This window comes from Thamnophis elegans, chromosome 1 (genome assembly GCF_009769535.1).
Source record: "Thamnophis elegans isolate rThaEle1 chromosome 1, rThaEle1.pri, whole genome shotgun sequence".
Lineage (NCBI taxonomy): Eukaryota > Metazoa > Chordata > Lepidosauria > Squamata > Colubridae > Thamnophis > Thamnophis elegans.
In genome coordinates, this window is record NC_045541.1 from 2,743,770 (window position 1) to 2,765,883 (window position 22,114).

The 22,114-nt window shown below is 42.1% G+C and overlaps 1 protein-coding gene across 1 annotated transcript in view; it reads right to left on the reverse strand.

Moving 5' to 3' along the window:
* The window catches only part of CPS1 (carbamoyl-phosphate synthase 1), a 168,560-nt gene that overhangs the window by 30,785 nt on the left and 115,661 nt on the right, over window positions 1–22,114 (reverse strand). Inside the window, exons 27-30 of the mRNA XM_032233904.1 lie at window positions 21,707–21,774; window positions 11,620–11,695; window positions 3,034–3,111; window positions 1,321–1,428 (exon numbers count right to left, since the gene is read on the reverse strand). Of these exons, the coding sequence (XP_032089795.1) occupies window positions 1,321–1,428; window positions 3,034–3,111; window positions 11,620–11,695; window positions 21,707–21,774 (330 nt within the window). The remainder of the gene's footprint in view (window positions 1–1,320; window positions 1,429–3,033; window positions 3,112–11,619; window positions 11,696–21,706; window positions 21,775–22,114) is intronic.

Sequence of the window (22,114 nt, forward strand, 5' to 3'; positions counted from 1 at the left end):
CTTGTAGCTCCATCGCATTCCTTGCTGTTTTGTCCAGGGAAGTTGAACTCGCGAGGTTTTTTTTACAAGGTGCTTTCCTGGATAAAACAGCAAGGAACACAATGGAGCTGCAAGTCTCGGGTAGGAATGGCAGCCGGAGAGGTTCAGCTCATCCGATTAATAGCAATAGCAATAGCAGTTAGACTTATATACCACTTCATAGGGCTTTCAGCCCTCTCCAAGCGGTTTACAGAGTCAGCATATCGCCCCCACAGTCCGGGTCCTCATTTCACCCACCTCGGAAGGATGGAAGGCTGAGTCAACCCTGAGCCTTGGATGGATAGATAATAGATAAGATAGATATAGAAGATAGATAGATAGATAGATAGATAGATAGATAGATAGATAGATAGATAGATAGATAGATAGATAGCAATAGCATAGCAATAGCAGTTAGACTTATATTCTGCTTCATAGGGCTTTCAGCCCTCTCTAAGCGGTTTACAGAGTCAGCATATCACCCCCACAGTCTGGGTCCTCATTTCACCCACCTCAGAAGGATGGAAGGCTGAGTCAACCCTGAGCCGGTGAGATTTGAACCGCCCAACTGCAGATAGCAGTCAGTTGAAGTGGCCTGCAGTACTGTACTCTAACCACCGCGCCACCTCGGCTCTTATGGGACCAAGGAATAAGAGCTCTCAGGTTCACTTACTATAAGACTGTTCTACTGCTATGCTAGATATTTCCCTGTATGCTTTGTTGCTACAACTTTAGATAAAATCAGGGAGGAAACACAGAGGTGTGTATTAACCATTAAGCAGACCAAGCACATGCTTAGGGCACCGGGCCCAGGGGGCACCACTACTAAATCTATGAATTGATGTATATTATGGAGTGATAAAATACAAATAATGTTACTTTATCCAATCTAGTGCTCAGATATATTGGGCTTTCACTTCCATCATTTCTCAACTTTTACCACACTCAGCTGTGCTTATAGAAATTAAAGTCCAGTATTCTTGGAGGATACCAGGCTAATAAAGGAGGTTCTGAGATAATATGCTTGCTCTAAATTAGAATATATTCCAGCGATTTCCTTTAAAAAAAAATCTGAGAGAGACACTGGATAAGCCAGTATCTATAGCCATAAATAATCCTATAGTATCAGCTGTACTGACCATCAGAAAAGTGTGCAACTACTTTGTTCAACATTCAGCTGACTTAATATTCTGATAAATGCTGTAGTTGAATAGTTTTCAGAACTTTGAATGCATTTTTAGAACTTGGTGCATTTTAGCCCCATGATGCCCCTCTGTTTTGTATAGTTGACCAAATATTGACCTTCTCTAAGGCTCCTTGACTAATTGTTTGTGCAGGAAACATCAAAGTAGCATCTCCAGAATGAACTCCTGCATCTTCCACATGCTCAGAGATGGCATGGCAGATAACCTGTTCCAAAGAGCCAAGAAAATACAGTCATTTTATATGGGTTTACTCAGACCTAAACATGCAACTTATAATAAGTGAAGTTACTATGAAGCCAAAATATTGCATGCATTATAGGAATACATCTGGCTAACTGGATTATTTTTCTAAATGTCTCCTAGCTTCAGAAAAGTAATTTAGCACAAGGGTTAAAGAACTGAGCAATTGATGAAGGGATTTGTGTCTCACACATCTCATGAACTTAGAAAAGTGATTTTGACTCCCTCCCTCCCTCCTCCGATGATGATACTGACATTTTTACAGAGTCATCATAGGACACAGAGTGCATGCAGTCCATTTCAAAAACCAATAATGGTTTATTATCATTAATAATATTTATTATTGCTACTACCAAATATATCTGCTCAGTCCCTTGTATATGGATAATGTCAGAACAGCATAAGAGGACTTTGCAGTTTCTAAGCATAATTAATGTTCATTGGTGGACTTATAAAATCCTGCTAAAAATATCTCTCCAGAAGCATAAATTTTGCTCTATTCCATAGTAGGGATTAAGGGAGACCTAGAGGGGCTCATTCAGCCTCTTTTCATTTATTTGTCTCTGCTTCACTTTTCCTAACTGGAAAAAGAATTTCCTCCTTGATTCATCATCAGACAAAAAGCTCAGAGGTACATTTTTGTCATGGTGTGTCACCGCCTTAATAGACCTGCCATGATGCTCAATGGGCTTGGTTCTATGTACTTGTATGTATAGTCTGCTAAATATGATTCAGTGACTTAGCTGGGGGATTTCAAGCAGGGCTGTTTTTTACACAGAAGAGAGTTATGGGACCAAGGAATGAGAGAACTGCTAAATTAACTGTGAGAAAAAGAAGAATATTCAACATGATAATCAGACAACTGAAAAATTGTTAGGCTGTGAATATGAGCTGTAGTCCTTTCATGGTGCAATTTTTCGGGCAAACGAAGTTTGCAACGTTTTGCAAAGTCTATGATCAGCAGAAGGAGGAAAAATGCTGAATGTTCGTGCTGGAGGGTTAAACCAGGATTATGTGGGGTTTTTTTTTCTGTACACACAATTCAGGGAATTCTATCAAATTGCTCTGGTCAGTTGCAATGATGAATATCTTGGGCTGTGTGAGTTATCAGACTAATCTGGTATAGCACTACTATACATTATGACAGGGAAAGATGCCCGGCATCTAATGGCCTTTGTGAGGCTTAAAGGGAAAGGTTATTCTCACTGAACACTACACCCAGCAGTTTTCTCTGGGAAGATGAAAGGCAAATAAGCAAAGGTGACAGCTTTTCGATGCATTACAAACAATGTTAAGTAAATGCAATGTTCCCTGCTGAAACTGAAAACAATAAAAGTAATTCCAACAAGCAAGAGCAAGCAATATAATCTTTAAAGAAGCTCATACTGGGGGGGAAAAAACAGATTACTGACAAAACATTTCTCAAGGCTAGGTGGTTGTATAAAATCTTTGTTCAGTCTAACCTTTGTTTAGCTCAGCTGTAAAGAACTTCTAGTAGAGCTGAAAATGGAACATTTGTCAAGTCTCTCTATGATCATTTTATAAATCCCGGAAAGAGAAAAGTGTCTACCTTTCCATTCTTTGCAACTGCATCCATTTCCACCTCTCTAGCTCTTTCAATGAATTTTGTTAGGACGACAGGGTGTTCCTGTTACAAAGAGAGAATATATTCCGCATTCAAGTTAGTAACTACTTTTAAAAATATTCAATTGAACTGGAGAAGTAAAGTTAAAAGAAAAAAAAGCGTAAGAAAATTACTCTCACAAAGCTTCCGTGGCTCTAGGGAATTTAAAATGGAAATAAAAATACTGTAACAAAACTGAAATCAATTATACACATTTCACTAATTTTAAAGGAATGGAGACCTTAGCGTACACTTGTCTGTCAAGAGTCTGCATTAAATTTCCTTCTGTGTGGAAAGTCAATCGTTCCCTATCCTCACCCTGCCACCCCGAGTGCAATTGGCAATTGTAGCCTTCAATTTTATATTCCTACAGAGATTTCTTTTCCCACCATCACACTGTTCTTGATTCATGACACATTGGGAAGAAGGGGAAAAAAAACATAGATAAATTCAAGCCTGCCTCCAATAATTCCTATATACAATCTCCTGTTGAATTGGTAGGAAATGATATAGTCATTTTTACAGTATGTCCCAGGTGCTCCAGAAATTTTAATTTTTTAAATAAGAATGTAAGTAAACAGTCCTTTCTGCAGAATATAATTTGTGGACAAAAATATATATTTCAGCAGTTAGTGTTCCACAAATACGCAGTCTTTCTTCAGATGGAACTCCATGAAACCTCCCCTATCTCACCATAGACTCTAGTTCAGAGGTGGGTTCCTACCAGTTCGCACCTATTCGGTAGAACCGGTTCGTCAAATCTACTCAACCGGTTAGAAGAGGTTCCACCAGTGGACCCGGAAAGCAGGCCACACCTACAGAAGAGCTTCCAAACTTTTTTGAAACCCACCACTGGTCCTTGGATGTGATTATTCTACACTATCATGCTCCTATTTATAAAACTCAGTGCCTCTGTGAAAGGTAAGGATGACTACTGCGTTTGTGGTGCGATCAGAACATTGCGTGTGTTGAAGTTGTTTTAACGCAAACCAAAGATGCCTTTCAAAAAACAAGTTGACATCACATTCTTATGCATGCCAGGGCTGTGTGAGAGGCAATTTAAGGTGGTTCTGACAAGTGTCATCGGCATCTTCATATCCGGTCACATGGGCGGCAAGCCACTCCCATCCGGTCACATGAGCGGCAAGCCACTCCCATCTGGTCACATGGGCGGCAAGCCACTCCCACAAAGGAGGCCACACCCACAGATTAGGTTCGAACAATTTTTTTTTAACATTTCATCATTCCTCAATCAGTAAGACATCGAAGTACAATTTTTTTTGTGTGTCAAAATAGTTCTAGTTTCCAGCCTAATGTTCCCTCCCTCCACCCTGCCCCCCAACCCCCCTCCTCCTTCCCCCCCCCCCCGACTTCCCAGAGTGGTTCGAACAATTTTTGAAACCCACCACTGGTGTAGTTGTTGGAAACAAGCTCTAGAAAAAGCTATTCTAAGACCTATTGAGGCCTATTGGTTGTCAAATACTTCGCTAACGAGGAGGCTGGTTTGTATTTTGCCACTTAACATCTTTAAGGACTTAACATGTTTAAACAGTGCAAAATTATCTTGGGCAGCGACATCAATGACGCTTTGTTTATAAGTTTTCCTGACCTTCAGATTTGTTTGCCCTGGGAATTGAAGAGAGAATCTGCGCTGTGAGGTGGCATTTGAAAGTTTGGCCCAAGCAACTGATCAATCTTTGAAGCAGAGATTGGGTGTCTATGTGAGTCAATAGATAAGATCTTCGGCTATTAGCTGAAAACTTTAATTATTAGATGGCTTTGTACAGGGGGTATGCCCAGCTCTGCTCTTACTGCTGGCATTGGGGTAGACCCCAAGAATCATTTTTAAATGTATCTATTCCAGTAAGAAAGCATGTATATATTCCCACAGGGAACCAGGCGGCTGTCAGAGAAAAGAGGACACTGCATGCCCTTGGGCTTTTGTGCAGCAGCCGAATCCTCACCTCCTGTTCTTCGGCTGCTGCACAAGCCCACGTGGCGTGCGCTGTCCCATCCTCTCTTGACAGCCGCCTGGTTAAAAAGAAGGACGAGGTCCAGAGCCCATCCACGGGGAGAGGGGTCCCCCTCGCGTTCCTTGTCTTACTGGATGGGCTCCGGAGTCATGGCCAGCCGCTCAGAGCCTTGCCGCGGCTCCACGCCATAGAAAATATAGGTGTGTGTGTGCGCACCCCATAAATTACAGCCTCGGAGACTTCGTAATGGTGGGAAAAAGTTGGGAGAGGGGTTTTGGTCCTGCTCCGGGCTGTAATTGTGCTGGGCGTGTGCATACCTATGTTTCCCATGGCATGGAGCCGCAGCCGGAAGACGAGGAATGGGAGGGCAACCAGCGGGGCCTCGTCCTTCTGAAGAGGACCTGTCCCTGAAGAGAAAAACACCACTGCCAGGTATTTTAGCCTGTGATTGGAACACAAGGTGACCACAGTATGTGTGTCTGTGTGTGAGAGAGAGTGAGTGAGAGAGAGACAAACAGACAGACAGAGAGAGGCACAAAGAGAGAGAGACAGAGAGAGCGGGAGGGAGGGAAGGAATCAGAGAGAGACAGACAGACATACAGAGAGAGACAGAGAGACATAGAGGGGGAGGGGGGAGGAAGATAGGGAGAGACAGACAGACAGAGACACAGAGACACACACACACAGAGTGAGTGAGAGACAGACACACACACACATACACACAGAGTGACAGAGAGAGGAAGGGAGGGAAGGAGAGAGAGACACAAAGAGAGAGAGAGAGAGGGAGACAGACAAACGCACAGAGAGAGAGTGACAGATCGGGGAAGGAGGAGAGAGAGAGAGACAGAGAGATACAGAGAGTGAGTGAGAGACAGACAGACACAGACAGACACAGAGAGTGAATGACAGACAGATAGACAGACAGACAGAGAGAGACAGAAAGAGAAAGAGAGAGAAAGAGAAAGAAAGAAAAGAAAAGAAAGAAGGAAAGAAAGAAAGAGAAAGTGGGAGTGAGAGATGAAAGAAAGAAAGAAAGAAAGAAAGAAAGAAAGAAAGAAAGAAAGAAAGAAAGAAAGAAAGAAAGAAAAGAACATATGACCACAATTGAGCCCAAAATTTTGGTTGCTAAGCAAGAGGGTCGTTAAGTGAGTTCCACCACATTTTCCCAGTTGCCCACCTGGTCACATGACCATCAAGCCACTCCCACAAAACAGGCCACACCTACAGAATAGGTTCTAAACAATTCTGAAACCCACCACGGCTTTCTCACTTCTAAAGGAGTTTGGATGTTTCCCCCCCATTTACTGACATGCTTAGAACTTATCAAGAGTGCAACATTCTTCTTTAGAACCCAGTTCCTGAACAAATCTTGGCACCATTTCTCAGCTTTCCTAGCTTTTCCATAACGTGGTCTCTTAATAACTGTATTACAAACACCCACCATTTATATCCTGGCCAACCTTAGCCAAAGGCTAATGCCAGAAGTAAGACTCCTTACAGTCCCTCCTTCCCCTCTTTCCGCTTAGTGAAAATTTGAAGCGCCAAAAGCAGAAGGGGTTTTGCTATTGTTTTAGTACCTGGTGTTGGAGTTCTATAGGAGTTATAATGCACAATGAACTTCTCTTCAACAAGCAGGATAAGAAATCAGAGCCATAGAAAATCTAACTCTGAACTGGGAAGAAATCTGGGTGGAAAAGCTGAAGAAATGAAAGGTACCCCATGCCAAGCTACCAGGCAACCTGACTGGGTATCACTCTTTCCCCCACCTCTGTTTATCAGGATTGAGAATAAGTTAGATGCTGATGAGATCTGACAAGGCAAGGACAAAGGAGGGATGAAAAATGAAATGAGGACCAGATGAGAAAAATAGCAGAGGAAATAATGAGGGAAATACAGGGAAAAGGTGTTTTAAATCTTTCTTCCCAGTGGCACAGCGAGATTCTGGACTTTAGTAGTTAAAACTTAAGTCTGTTTTAGTTCCTGGTGCATGTATGGACATGTCTACAGCAGTCAGAGGTGGGTTCCTACCGGTTTGCACCAGTTCGGTAGAAACCGGTTCGTCAAATCTACCGAACCGGTTAGAAGAGGTTCCACCAGTGGACACAGAAAGCAGGCCACACCTACAGAAGAGATTCCAAAAAATTTTGAAACCCACCCCTGACAGCAGTACAGTATTTACCCTGATTTGCAATTGGCTCTACTCATTTTTTTCAAAAAAAATTAGGCTACTTTACATCCCTGGAAATTCCTGGTGGTCTCCTGTTCAAATGATAACCATATTCAGCCTTTAGAAAACAGTTGAAATTGGCTAGATGCTGCCACCTGCTTTGACTGAATTAAGTTGGAGATGAGAAGTTTAAATTTAAATTACTGACTTCAAAGTAGAGTAAGCTGAATCTGCAGTATCCGGCATTTTTCCTACTCATTCTGCTGTATAATATTCTGCCCAAATCTTCTCCCAATATTTCTCCCCGTTATGGGTGCCCTGCCATGGCTATATATTTTCATGGCCTATCATTCAGAATGGTATAATGTCTAGTCAAATAGTTTTTTTTTTTCAGAATTACCTGCTAACAGATTTTACTTGGAATTGTAGGAAGTTATCACCCAGCCCTCTCCCAGAAAACTGAAATATCCTAGGAAATATTGAAAAGGCAGAATATTTCTCTGGATGCGAAAAGAAAGAAACATGTTTTAAAAGACAGAATAGCTCCCTGTAGCTTCCTGCCCATCCCCACTATCTCAATGGGCCATTAAGAAGGCCAAGCTAGTCCACTTTACATAATAAAGACTTCTCCACTTCAGCTCCAGGGGGGGATGGGATTAAAGCATGATAATATTGGCCCCAACTCCCCACATGGCATCTGAGAACTCAACCAAACCTGGATTCAAAACGCAGCCCAGAGAGTAGCCCCTGCATGGCCCCATGGGAGTCTGACAACCAATCAGAATACATTTCTTACACAGGAACAGGAAACAGAGAGGTGGGACTGAAGAGGTTATAAAAAGCCTAGCAAGCCCCTCCCTCAGCCCTTCTCTTCTTCTCCACCAACATTGAAGCATGTGATCACCTTTTCTGTTCAAGCCATGTGGTCCTGTCCACCAATAAACCCTCTTTCCAAGCAGCCTCCAAGTCTCCAGTGTCTTTTCCCCCACTTGGAGCCGAACCCAGAAGGACGTTTCTTTCATCAGAATCTTGTTTGCCACTTTTCTTCGCGTCTGAAACCTTGGCAGCATCAGTCAAGCGACTGTGATAGTGCGAAAGCACTGATGGCAATCTCATGGTCCAGGAAGCCAGGCAGGCGCAGAAGGATCTCTCGATAAATCTTAACTGAATTTCTGATTCTCAACACACATTCAGTGTGTGACACTAAGCCAATCACACAGAGCACCACATTTTCTAAAAAGGAGAGTGCTCCCAGCTGGAACCAGATGTCCAAAAGTGATTGGTATGTTGGATGTTAAGCTCTTAAAAATCCAGTCTAAGTGGCTTGAGAGAAGCTGCTGGCTGGCTGATTTTTGAAAGCTGAAGTCCTGACAAAAAGGTCAGTCTTGGAAAGAATGGGCTGCCTATTTTTTTTAATCTGATCCTTACCTTCTGTACTGTCGAGAGAAAATAAAGTCCAAATATGTCCATGATGTGGGGAATGTATTTCTCTTCTGCCCAGGAGTGGCCCTAAGGACATAACCTTATCATCTGCCTATGTACGTATGCATGTATTCCAAAATCATGCTCCAAAGTTGTGTTTCTTAAACATTTCCTCCCAGGACACCTTTCCACTTTAAAAATTTTTGAAGGACCCCCAAAAAGCTTCTGTTTGTTTGGGTTGTATTTATCAATGTTTACCACATAAAAATTAAAACTGATGTATTCGCCTCTCATGCTGATTTGATTTGATTTTAATATTGTATTATTTTTTCAGTGTAGGCTGGCAACGAGCTCCCCGTGGAGATTCGGACCCTCACCACCCTTCAGGCTTTCTGCAAAGCCCTTAAAACCTGGCTGTTCCGACAGGCCTGGGGCTGATGAGTTCCCCGCCCCCGCTTGAATTGTGTGGTTGTTGACTGTTTTTAAATTGTTGTAGTTGTTTGTCCGTTGTCTTTCATTTCATTTCATTTCTCTTGTATGCTGCCCACTCCCGGAGGACTCCGGGCGGCTCACAACAGACAAGGGAAAGGGGATAAATAGACAAGACAACACTTTAAAAAAGGCGCAACATTCACAATTTCCGTGGGGCTGGATGTTTCACAAGCCCCCTGGCCTGCTGGAGCAGCCAGGACTTGGTGGCTTTGCGGAAGGCCAGGAGGGTAGTAAGGGTCCGGATCTCCACGGGGAGGTCATTCCAGAGGGCTGGAGCTGCAACAGAGAAGGCCCTCCCCCGGGGGGTCGCCAGCCGACATTGGCTGGCGGATGGAATCCGGAGGAGACCCAACCTGTGAGATCTTATCGGTTTGTATTCCCCCACCCCCTTACTTTGGTTTGTGAGTCCCTCTGGGAATAGGGCGGCATAGAAATGCAATAAATCAAATCAAATCAAAATCAAATCAAATAATTTTGATTGTTGATGAAAGCATTTCTGGGGATCACACTTTAGGAAACAGGCTCCCTCTAAAAGATCCCTGGGGGTTGAAAAGCCATTCGTCTTCCAATTACTAAGACAATGCAATCAGATAAGGAGGGGTGCTTAACCTCCCTCCCACTCAAATGCTTGTGGGAGCATCTGGATCTTTAACACCATGCGAAAGGCCCACAGGAACTGGTCCATGCAAAAGTGTTCAGGATGCAAGATAGGTGCAGTGACACGGAAGTCGTTTATCTTAAAGTGTAAGTGTGATCTGTTTAAAGATATATTTAAAAGAGGGCTAAACATTCCTCAGTGTCGGGGTTGAAAGCAGATTTTGTTTATTTGCCTGTTTACCACCCCTGAAGTGAATGTTTCCAACTCTGTGCATCCTCTGCTCCAAGAGCCGAGGTGGCGCAGTGGCTAGAGTGCAGTACTGCAGGCCACTTCAGCTGGCTGTTATCTGCAGTTCAGCGGTTCTAATCTCACCGGCTCAAGGTTGACTCAGCCTTCCATCCTTCCGAGGTGGGTGAAATGAGGACCCGGATTGTTGTTGGGGGCGATATGCTGACTCTGTAAACCGCTTAGAGAGGGCTGAAAGCCCTATGAAGCGGTATATAAGTCGAACTGCTATTGCTATATCCACTGATGGCTTTGCCAAATCTGGTAGAAAAGGGTCTTCTTTATCCCCTGATGCCTACTGACAAGAAGTATCAAGTCATCTAATCATGTCTAGCCTTCAGCAAGCTTTTCCACGGTTCTTTCCCTAAAGAGATTTAAAAGAGCCGTAACTTTCCAAACCAGCACCAACCTATAAAATCGCGTGACCCAACAAATGCACGCACGACAAAAGCGCACCGACAAAACCGTGATGTCGAAATCGCTCCCACAAGAGCACGCCGACAGAAGCGCGATTAGGGTTAAGGTAAGGGTTAAGGTAAGGGTTAGGTTTAGGGTTAGGGTTATTACGTTGTTTTCGCGTTGTTTGTTGATGGCGCACTTCTGTCAGCGCGCTTTTGTCGGCGCCCTGTTGTGGGCGCGATTTCGACGTCGCGGTTTTCTCGCCGTGGTTTTGTCGTGCGCGCATTTGTCGGTGAGCCATAAAATCGGCTGCCTGGATGAAATCTAGGTTGTTCTGTTCAGTTGAATTAGAACTTTTTTTTGCCAACCCTGAAGCAAAATACCTTTGTACTGCGGTTTTCTTCGGTTTCTAAGTGAAAACATGGCCTCCCTGTCCTACAGCTGGGTCCCATTTGTTCCATTGTGTAAACGATTAGCTGTAGATCCTGAACAGGATGGAGGGGAGTGGGAGATGGTATTTGCATTTCTCAATTCTCTCCAGCTATTCCCCACAAGAGAATTTCCCAAAGGGTGTAGTATACACTGTTATATAATCCAGCCCGATTTGCCTTTCTCTGCTCAGATCAAAAGCAGTCTGTCCAGGTAATTAGAGATTGGTTACGCTGGTAAGCATCCTTAGACATCTTAATCACGTTAAGGGATTACCTACCGATTCTACAGCTTTATCATACATAAAACATCAATGTCAGTGACAATTAACAGAAGCAACTCAGCAGAAACACAGCACTGTTGAATGCTGTATAAACGAAATAGAAGCCAAGTTATTGCTGAATTTCTAAAGTTTTCTCTGAGGCACAGATATGGAACAGGAATATGACTCTGGACTGAGATATGATGATCCCACCAGAATCTACCACCAATGTGCTAGTAAGAATATAAACAAAAATTTAGAAATCAGGTCTGTTTCCTGTGAGTTAGCTTGATATAAGAGCAGTACAATACTCCTTATAAATATAGATAGGAGAGAACAATACGGTTCAATTAGAAATGGATAATTACATTAATTGTGTTCAAATTAACTCACATCCTGAAACAATCAGCATTTAAATGTAGAAGAAAAAAATGAGGACAGTTTAACTGAAAATGTAACAGTTTACTTTTAGCAGTGGGAACAGAAGAAAAACTTGGTGTAATACCTGTGAAACTCTGGTTGCCTCTGCCAAGAACTTCTTCATTTCTTTCTCTGTGTGCACTACATTCATTGCTGAACCACTAATAAGAAAAATAAAAGAAAACAGTTTAGATTCAAAAACTTCTTGCATCTAATGATCTGAAAAGCTGAAAGAACTGTACTCCCCCCCCCCAAAAAGGAGAACTGTTCCTTATTTACCACTTAGTTAAGAATGGGCATGATACTCCAAAGGAATAATTTAAAAATGGTGTTTTTGTGTGTGTGTGTGAGAGAGAGAGAGAGAGAGAGGGAGGGAGGGAGGGAGGGAGGGAGGGAGAGAGAGAGAGAGAGAGAGAGAGAGAGAGAGAGAGAGAGAGAGAGAGAGATTAATTAATTGGATTAATAACCAGGACTTGGGACTAATTCTACTGCATAGGAAAAATAAGGTTTTTCAGCCTTACTGGGAAATTCTGGGAGTTGAAATCCACACATCCTAAAGATGCCAAGTTTGAGAAACACTTTCCTAGCATAACTTCTTCGTTTAGTCTTTTCAAACACAACTTGATGTTTGCCAGAAATACTTCTTTGTAAAATGTGGTCTAACTTAAGGGCACTGAGTCTTTGTGACTGGTTCACATAAGATCTGGTCAATGTGATTTTAAAATAATTGTGGTATTAAAATTTAATGCTGAAATTAATTATTATAGTTTTCCCCAACACATTTTTGTATTCGGCATCTTGTCAGCTGGAACACCTGGTGAGATGGTTCTGAAAAACTGTGGAAAATAGATAGACAGATAACTCACAAGCCAAATATACAATTTGCATAGTTGTTTTGCCGTTTTAAAAAAGAAGGTACAGATGCTGAAATGTGCAGACTTCAGAAGAAAAAATATATGTATCCCTCAAAAAGTAAAAAAAAAAAATTGCCCTGGGTTCAGATGAATTTCCTCCTTTTAAAATTGTAAAGAGGACAAAATTAAAACTTCATCAACAGAGATAAATTATTGTTTCAGAATCATGTTCCATCTGTCATTCTCTAGATAAAGCACATTATCTTTATTTCCTATACCAATTGTCTTGAAATGCCTTTGAATTACCCAGACCAATAAATCAGGTTTGGTATCCTGGAAAAAAGAAAACCATCTAGCATAAAAACTAAAACTTGTAAGAAAATTATTTCTTTTAAATTTTAAATATAGATGGCTATCTCCTCCCAAATTATTATTAGTGATATTGGGGTTTATGTTTATATTTTTGAGAATTTGAAATACTTAGATAGTATTTCAGCAATATTCAATCTTATTAAGTAAGGCAGAATTAGTTACTTGTCATATATTCTTAGTATATTTACAGTTAGTCTGGATACATTAGAAGGATACAGTAATTGTGAGATTCGTGGGAAAAAGAGTTATGTTAGTATTTGGTGACCAAAAATTCAGAAGGAATCTGATAGCATCTTTTCTTTATTAAAAGGCATAACCTTTTGTGCATCTGAGGCAACTGATGAAATCAGCTGCAGCTCACAAATAATAATGTCTTTTAATAAAATTGGCTGGTGGGAAAATGTACTGCTAGCTTCCTTCTAAATCATTGGGTGGAAAATACAAGGAAAAATCTCACTGGAATCAACTCTGCAAACAAAGAGCACATTTAATTCTCACTGTGGATCACTGACTTCAAGACAATAAATTCAACTGTCTAACTGATCCATGGAACACTTTTTCTGCTAAGAAAGACTGGCATTCAAAACAGATTTGGCATTGCAGATAGGTTTTGTTTACCCAGCTATTACTTTGCAGAATGTGCATAAAAAGTAACATTTTATTGTATTGTATTGTATTGTATTATTTGTATGCCGCCCTTCTCCGGGAGGACTCAGGGCAGCGAACAATTCAAAGGGGAAAAAAACGGGGGAACATAAAAGATGAAATACAAATAATAAAAGTAGACAACAGTCGCACAACCATACATGTCGAGAGGGGAGGGAACTCATCACCCCCAGGCCTGCCGGCACAGCCAGGTTTTGACGGCTTTTCGGAAGGCCTGGAGAGAGGTGAGGGTCCGAATCCCTGCGGGGAGTTCATTCCAGAGAGCCGGAGCTGCCACAGAGAAGACCCTCCCCCGGGTAATAGCCAGATGGCATTGGCTGGTAGATGGCACCCGGAGGAGGCTGACCCTGTGAGATCTAATGGGTCTGTGGGAGGTAATACAATGCTTATAAGAATATAGAAAGTTGTTATTTAAGTCCAGCTGGAGTCCATTGGGAAATAATAGTTTCAATTCCAGTTAAAATTTAGTTTAAAGGTGCATGTCAAATGAGAGCCATTCGTAGTGGTATAGTGGTTAAGGCATTGCGCTAGGAACCAAGAGACAGTATATTCTAGTCTCGCCTTAGGCAAAAAGCCACTTTGAGCCAATCACTTTCTTTCAGCTTTAGGAAGTCGACAATGGCAAGTAGACACTTCCGAAAAACCTTGCTAAGAAAACTGCAAGGACTTGTCCAGGAACTAAACACAACTGAGCAGGAGGGAGGAAAGGATTTTAAATATCTTTGTGAAGATAATAAATATCTTTGTTGCCGATAAGATCCCACAGGGTAGGCCTCCTTCGGATACCGTCAGCCGGACAGTGTCGGCTGGCGGGCCCCCGGAGGAGAGCCTTCTCTGTGGCTGCTCCGACCCTCTGGAACCAGCTACCCCCGGAGATCCGGACCTCACCCACCCTCATGGCCTTCAGGAAAGCCGTTAAAACCTGGCTGTTCCAACAGGCCTGGGGCTGTTGACCTTCGTGTTAAGGTCCAGCCCCGATTAGAACATATGTGTGTTGTCTATTTTAAACTATTTTTTTTTACTTATTTTTTTTCTCTTCTTTCATTGTAAGCCACCCGGAGTTCCGGGATTGGGCGGCCTATAAATTTAATGAATGAAATGAAATTTAATAATTTAATAAATGAATAATTTCTTTTCAAAACAATTTTAAATAATCCATAGATTAGTCTTTTCCATTTTAGGGATATTTGGACTACTTTAAAAATCCAGTTTAAAAATGGGTTTGATTGAATTATTTAGCAATAGCAATAGCAGTTAGACTTATATACCGCTTCATAGGGCTTTCAGCCCTCTCTAAGCGGTTTACAGAGTCAGCATATTGCCCCCAACAACAATCCGGGTCCTCATTTCACCCACCTCGGAAGGATGGAAGGCTGAGTCAACCTTGAGCCGGTGAGATTAGAACCGCTGAACTGCAGATAACAGTCAGCTGAAGTGGCCTGCAGTACTGCACCCTAACCACTGCGCCACCTCGGCTCTTTAAAGTTAATCCATAATTAATTGAATGGTGAAGGGCCTACGGACATGTTCCTATAGTGCCCAGCTGCACTATAGCAGAACTGCCTTTTCCTGCTTAAATGTTCTTCCTGCTTCATTCAGTGTCCAGGTTGCCTCCTTCAGACTGATAGTTCTCTTTTTTTTTCCTTCTTGGAAAGAGTTTAGAGTTTAGAGTTTATTAACATTTATAGGCCACCCTTTTCCCTGAGGGGACTCAGGGCGGCTCACATAAAATCAGGAAGGGGAATACAAACAATAACGTAGACACACATAAGTAAAAATAATAGGCAACATTCATTCATCATTCGGGAGGGGCGGCTATCTTTGTCCCCAGGCCTGATGGGCTAGCCAGGTCTTAAGGGCTGTGCGGAAGGCCTGGACGGTGGTGAGAGTACGAACCTCTATGGGGAGCTCGTTCCAAAGGGTCGGAGCTACTACTGAAAAGGCCCTCCTCCTTGTAGTTGCCAGCCGGCACTGGCTGGCAGATGGAATTCGGAGGAGGCCCAATCTATGAGATCTAATTGGTCGCAGGGAGGTAATTGGCAGAAGGCGGTCTCTCAAGTACGCAGATCCACTACAATGAAGGGCTTTATGGGTGACTAATAGTACCTTCAACGCAGCATCCATTAGCACTTGAAAACTGTGCTCAGCAAACTCTATCTCTCTTCCAATCCTCTCATCTATGAATAAGCTCTTCGCTGCATTAAGCTTTGGAGAGGGATATTTAGAATATTCCTGCACATTAATCCAATTCATTGCCACTGCCTCTCTTTCTTTTTGTCAACTATGTCTTGGAAGAAAAGCCGTTGCCACAGCATGTATTGGACAGAAAATAGTAATGGGGGTGGGGAGGAGTATTTTCAAATAGCTGAACTCAAAATATTGTCAGCGTGATGTAGATATATACTTGTTTCTAAGAGGTAGCAAGAAACGAAACCGGAAATATGAGGGTTGAGAAAGTGAACATTCCTAGGGCTGTTTCAAAGGTACCATCATTCACAGGGGATTTTCCTCCCCTCCTCATTTTTTTTATGAGTTAATATGATAAATTACCAGAATGCTGAAGACTGCTGACATTTAGAGGTAATTCTTCAGGATTCAGGTTCGTTCAAGTGTCAGGAAGTTTGTTTTTGACATTTATCTGCCTAGTTTTGAACATGGCTAATCACTCAACAGTCTTCCGTGGTTCTATCCATCCATGCATATTCACTGTCAGATGGAAAGTGGGAAGGGCAAGGGCAGTCAGATTGGTGAGTCATACCAGGGACAGACGTTCAGAATATATTCTCCAGATTTTGAACTTTGAAAGAGTTCCTTTCTACTATTCTTTCGAGGAGCTTCCATTTTAGGGTTCTGTGAGATCTTAAAAAAAGAGATGTTACAGTGTGAAGAGCTCCATTAAGATTGGTTAGATCAGGGGTGTCAAACTCACAGCCCAAGGGCCAGATGTGTCACATACTGGCCACGGCCACCCCCATTTTAGCAAAGTTGGGGGGGGGAGTTGCAATATGCCACATGGCCACAATGTGACAATGCAAGTTTGACACCCCTGGGTTAGATTATTCCTTATTGCAGCAACATCATTTTTTCCAGCCCTACATTTTTATTTGGGAAACATCCTAGACTAGGAAATTATCGAAATCAAGATTGTTTAAAAAAAAAAAATATTGGAATGATATTATAGATTACCTAAAAGCACCTGGTTCAATTTATATTAACAATAATATGACAGACGACTGTGATATATTTTTCTGATTTATTTAGAATTTTAAACATTATGGATGATCAGTTCCATTAATGGTTTTGTTTTTTTTAACCCTTATTTCAGGTTCTGTTTGGGGCATCTGAAAATGGGAACTTCATCTCAGAGGTAATCTCTAAAGCTTGTCCGCATGAAGTTGGGGCCTAATACAAAATGTGATCTGAGTCTTCTGTGGAGAAGCATGGGAAATTGCTATTTTTTTTTATAGTAACACAAACTGGTATGTTTTTTTTTTTGTAAGTACAAAATGAGATGAAATGTACAGAAAGCACAGCAAGAGAGAGCAATAAAAAAAGTCACAATGATGGCCACAACAATATGATCAAAGCCCAGGGGTGGGTTCCTGCCAGTTCTAACCTCTTCTATAGAAGAGGTTCCACAAATCTACCGTGCCGTTTAGAACCGGTTCCAGATCCCTCTCCCCACCCATCTGCACCACGCTTGCCCCGCCTGCCATTCACTGATTGGCTGGCTCACCAATCACCACGCCCACCTCTAAAAGTTCTATCTAAACCTTAAAGTTGTCAAGTTTGAACATCCCTGGGTTAGGGGTGCGAGGGTTTTGACAGCTTTAAGACTTGCACACTTCAATGCCAGAGTTCCTGAGCCAACATGACTGGAGGAGGAATTCTGGGAGTTGAAGTCCACAAGTCTTAAGGCTGTCAAGTTTGAACACCCCTGGGTTTTTTTTTCTAAAGGGTTAGGGGTGCACTTGACAACTTTAAGACTTGTGTGCTTCAAATGCCAGAGTTTCTGAGCCAACACTTTGGTTGCGAAGCAAGAGCATTGTTAAGTGAGTTTCACCATATTTTACAGGTTGGCCATGCCCACCCAGTCACATGACTGCCAAGCCACTCCCACAAAGCAGGCCATGCCTACAGAAGAGGTTCTAAAAAAATTTGAAACCCACCACTGTCAAAGCCCCACCCCTTAAATCTCTTACAATGCACATGAAGAATGGCAAGTTGCTGATCACATGGCTTCCTTCTTGGATTTTTTTGACCCCCTACTGCCCCCCCCGCCCCCAGCCTTCTGAGAAGATAAAGACTGTCCAGTTTCAGAAAAACAGGTACAGAAGTTTTGGAATTTTGTTTAAATTCTGGTTTCTTCATGTTAAATATTGTCCATAAATGTGTTGCTTTTAAGGCTACACAGCAAAAAAAGTCTACACAACATCTGCCTCTCCTCTGGAAATAACTCTGTCAATTTCAGACCACAAGGATGCCCTTATGCAAAAAAAAGAAGTCTTACGAATTGGTAGACAAAGAGGATTGGTTAGACAACAATGTCAGTGAAATCTGCAATTTCCATTGCACCCTTTGTCTTTGTCTTCTTTTCACAACATATAAAAAAGTCGTATTATTCTATGACTTCTGTCATTTTTGCTTTGGGTATAGTTCCTAAAATACAGGATCACAGATGATCCCTTGCAGGAACTAGTTTGATTTGGAAATATATAAACATCTGCTACTGGTGGTGATTTAGAAATCATGTATAAACATCTTCCAGTGATTTCCATGGTCTTACAAATGGCACTGCAATTGCCTTCTAGTGTGCTTCTTTATATCATATCACTGTAGGCAAACGTTGTCTGTAAAACAGAAACTGGGAAGCCCTTGAAGTTTTATAGTTTATAGTTTATTGAGCATTTATATGCCGCCCTTTTCCCTGAGGGGACTCAGGGCGGCTTACAACAATGGGGGGAACGGAGTGCAAGACAAGACTTAAAAGAAAAAACGTGAATAAAAGAAATTAACCATAAAACACAACATTCACTCAACATTCGGGCGGGGCGAGAATAAATCCTATCCCCAGGCCTGACGGGATAGCCAGATCTTGAGGGCTATGCGGAAGGCCTGGACTGTGGTGAGGGTACGGATCTCCACGGGGAGGGTGTTCCAAAGCGTCGGAGCTGCAACTGAGAAGGCTCTCCTCCGCGTAGTCGCCAGTCGGCACTGACTGGCGGATGGAATTCGGAGGAGGCCTACCCTGTGCGATCTGATGGGACGCAGGGAGGTAATTGGCAGGAGGCGGTCTCTCAGATAGCCAGATCCACTACCATGGAGCGCTTTATAGGTGGTAAGTAAGACCTTGAAGTGCACCCGACGATCAACAGGTAGCCAGCGCAGCTCACGGAGGATCGGTGTTATATGGGCGAACCGTGGTGCGCCCATGATCACTCGCGCGGCCGCGTTCTGAACTAGCTGAAGTCGCCGGATGCTCTTCAAGGGCAGTCCCATGTAGAGCAGAATCATTCTATACAATTAGAAAGTAGATTTCTTAGTTATTTGAATCCACTTTTGTTTTTATCACCCTCCATATCCTGCTTTTTGGGAAAACATGGAAGAACTGTTGCAATTTTTTCAAAGTCTGCCTTATGCATATCTACAACAGTGGTGGGTTTCAAAAATTTTGTGTTAGATTTTAAAGTAACATGATTGCACTTGTATACTGTTGCTCTTTAATTCTAGTGTAAAAATAGGACAAGCTGAATATATTGATAGATAGTAGAAATACACCAAAGGGAGGAGTAGAGGGAAAGAAGAAAGAGGGGTAGAGAGGGTGGGAGAGAGGATTGGAGGGAGGGTGAGAAGGAAGGGAGGGAGTGTATTGGGAGAGAGGAGTGATAGAGGGGGAGGGGAAGTAGGGTAGAGGGGAATGTTGGAGGGAAGAACGAAAGTTGGAGGGGGGCGAAAGAAAGGGTGTATGGTTGGTCGAAGTGGTATATTGGGTTTGCATTTTGGGGGGTATTGTTGACAAGAGGGAGGGCTGTGTTTATTGTTCAATGTTATATGCCCCGGTTATGCACAGTATATATGTGACTGTATGAAATGAAATGAAAATAAAACATATTTACATATCAAAAAATTTTGGAACCTCTTCTGTAGGTGTGGCCTGCTTTCCGGGTCCACTGGTGGAACCTCTTCTAACCAGTTCGGTAGATTTGACGAACCGGTTCTACCAAACCAGTACGAACTGGTAGGAACCCACTTCTGATCTACAGCCATCCAAAGTGCCCCAAAACTAACATGATTCCTTCCTTAATCTGGATTGCTTTATAAAAGTTCTGGTTTGGAAAAACTACAAACTTGGTTCAAAGCAGGACATCGAACTTGATGTAGGATCCAGCTGCCTTATATCAAGCAGGATAATATATTGTAAATAAATCCCTGCTTTTTTTTGGGGGGGGGGGGGATAATATGTAGAACCTCTATATATGCAACTTAATGAACATTTATTATTTAATGTGCTGCTTTTCCAGATATTAGTGGCTGGAGGTGACGTTTATATGAGTCAGGAAAGGATAGATATTGTCCCAATATGTCCTTATTATGCAATGGACATAGTCATGGATATTTGAGAGATCAAATAAGCTGCTGATCAGACAAACAAAATAAGCCCATCTGTAGGAGCATTAGCTACAGAGAATGATCATTTTATTGCCAGTACATTCCAGGGCCTTGAAGCTACAAAACTCAATTTTCCAGTTAAGAAATCATCCCTTCCTGGCATTGGAAAGAGAGATTTTTGTGGACTATTTATAGGAACCAATTTGATGCTGTTGTTTTCCAGCTTGAGTTTCAAGCCATAAAAGGCCTCAGAATTTCTCAATATAAGCTCTTAAGGCCTGGTCAGTCATGCCATCAGGTACAACACAGTGTCAGTAGCAATCATGAAAGGCCTTCCTTGATGTAGACTGATTTGCTCAGAGAGATGTGAAGCAAGTGAGTGGAGGGCAAGGAAGTGAATGCCTCTGAATACGTTCTAGGCAAATGGAACTAAAAAATGAAGCAAAGATGGTAGAAGAAAGTAAAAAAAAGGAGTGGAAATAAACACCATTAGCTCAGATGTTTATTGTATCATATGTACATGGATTTGTTCAATCTCTCTCCTATGTATAGCAATAGCAGTTAGATTTATATACCGCTTCATAGGGCTTTCAGCCCTCTCTAAGCGCTTTACAGAGTCAGCATATTGCCCCCACAGTCTGGGTCCTCATTTCACCCACCTCGGAAGGATGGAAGGCTGAGTCAACCTTGAGCCGGTGAGATTAGAACCGCTGAACTGCAGATAACAGTCAGCTGAAGTGGCCTGCAGTACTGCACCCTAACCACTGCGCCACCTCGGCTCCAAACATACACATGCACAAGTTTATGGATAAATTCTGTTAATACCTATGGTAGCTATATGGAAAACCCATATTTGGAGTAAATGTCCTTTAGCAAGCCAGATATGTCTGGGGTCAAAGAGTGTAAGAGCACGATTGTCTTTATGTGCTGCACATTGGTTTTTAGAAGCATCTAGATAGCCACCACCGGAAATGGAACTTGGAACATGATTTGATCCTCCTGAAACTTATATTGTGTTTTTGTGAGTATATGTCTGAATATTTTAAATTAAAGATAAGCGGAAACTGAGGACACAAAAGAGAAGAACAACAAATAGACTCTAGAGTTAAGTGGATATAATGAGGATACCAGGAAGTAGATGATCCAAAACTACATTGGTAAAACTGACAAAATAAGCACTGTGCATAGTTAGAGCCGAGGTGGCGCAGTGGTTAGGGTGCAGTACTGCAGGCCACTTCAGCTGACTGCTATCTGCAGTTCAGCGGTTCTAATCTCACCGGCTCAAGGTTGACTCAGCCTTCCATCCTTCCGAGGTGGGTGAAATGAGGACCCAGACTGTGGGGGCGATATGCTGACTCTGTAAACCGCTTAGAGAGGGCTGAAAGCCCTATGAAGCGGTATATAAGTCTAACTGCTATTGCTATTGCTATTGTGTTTGAAGAGTATACTTTATGTAATATATCTTGGGGTTTTCGTTACAATTTTAAATCTAAAATTCCAGTTTGCTAAGCAAGCAGCCAACAGGATAAATATGCCAGTCTCTACATTAATTAGATGCCCAGGTGCTGAATGGTGAAACTGTTAAGTTTCTAAGTATGGCATTCTTAATATCACAATCTATTCATCAATCAATGCAGGAATTTCAGCTTGTGCTAATAGAGCAGGTTTTACCTCAAAACGTAAGAAGGTCTCAACAAGCAAGGGTAGCCCACTGAATTTGCAAATTCCACAGCGTCTTCCTAAAGAATTGGAAAATATACTTTATTTATAACACTGGTAACATTAAACTCAACCTTCCCCATGCTGTAGATTTTCATATCACTGCATTTGGATACGTGTGCAGAGAACCTGACTCCTCCAACATTTTCTTTTTCAATAAGGCTCAAACTCATTACTTGCAACTCTGTTAATCATTCTGTCTTTCTCCCTTTTTAAATTAAACTCTCTGACAAGTTGGAGATGCTGAACCTTCTTTCTATGAAAAAGGAGACTTTTTTGTTATTTCTTTATGCTACAATATTGCCAAAGAATAAATGCAACCTTCCAATTAAGCAGATAAAAATTATGTCATGGATGTTG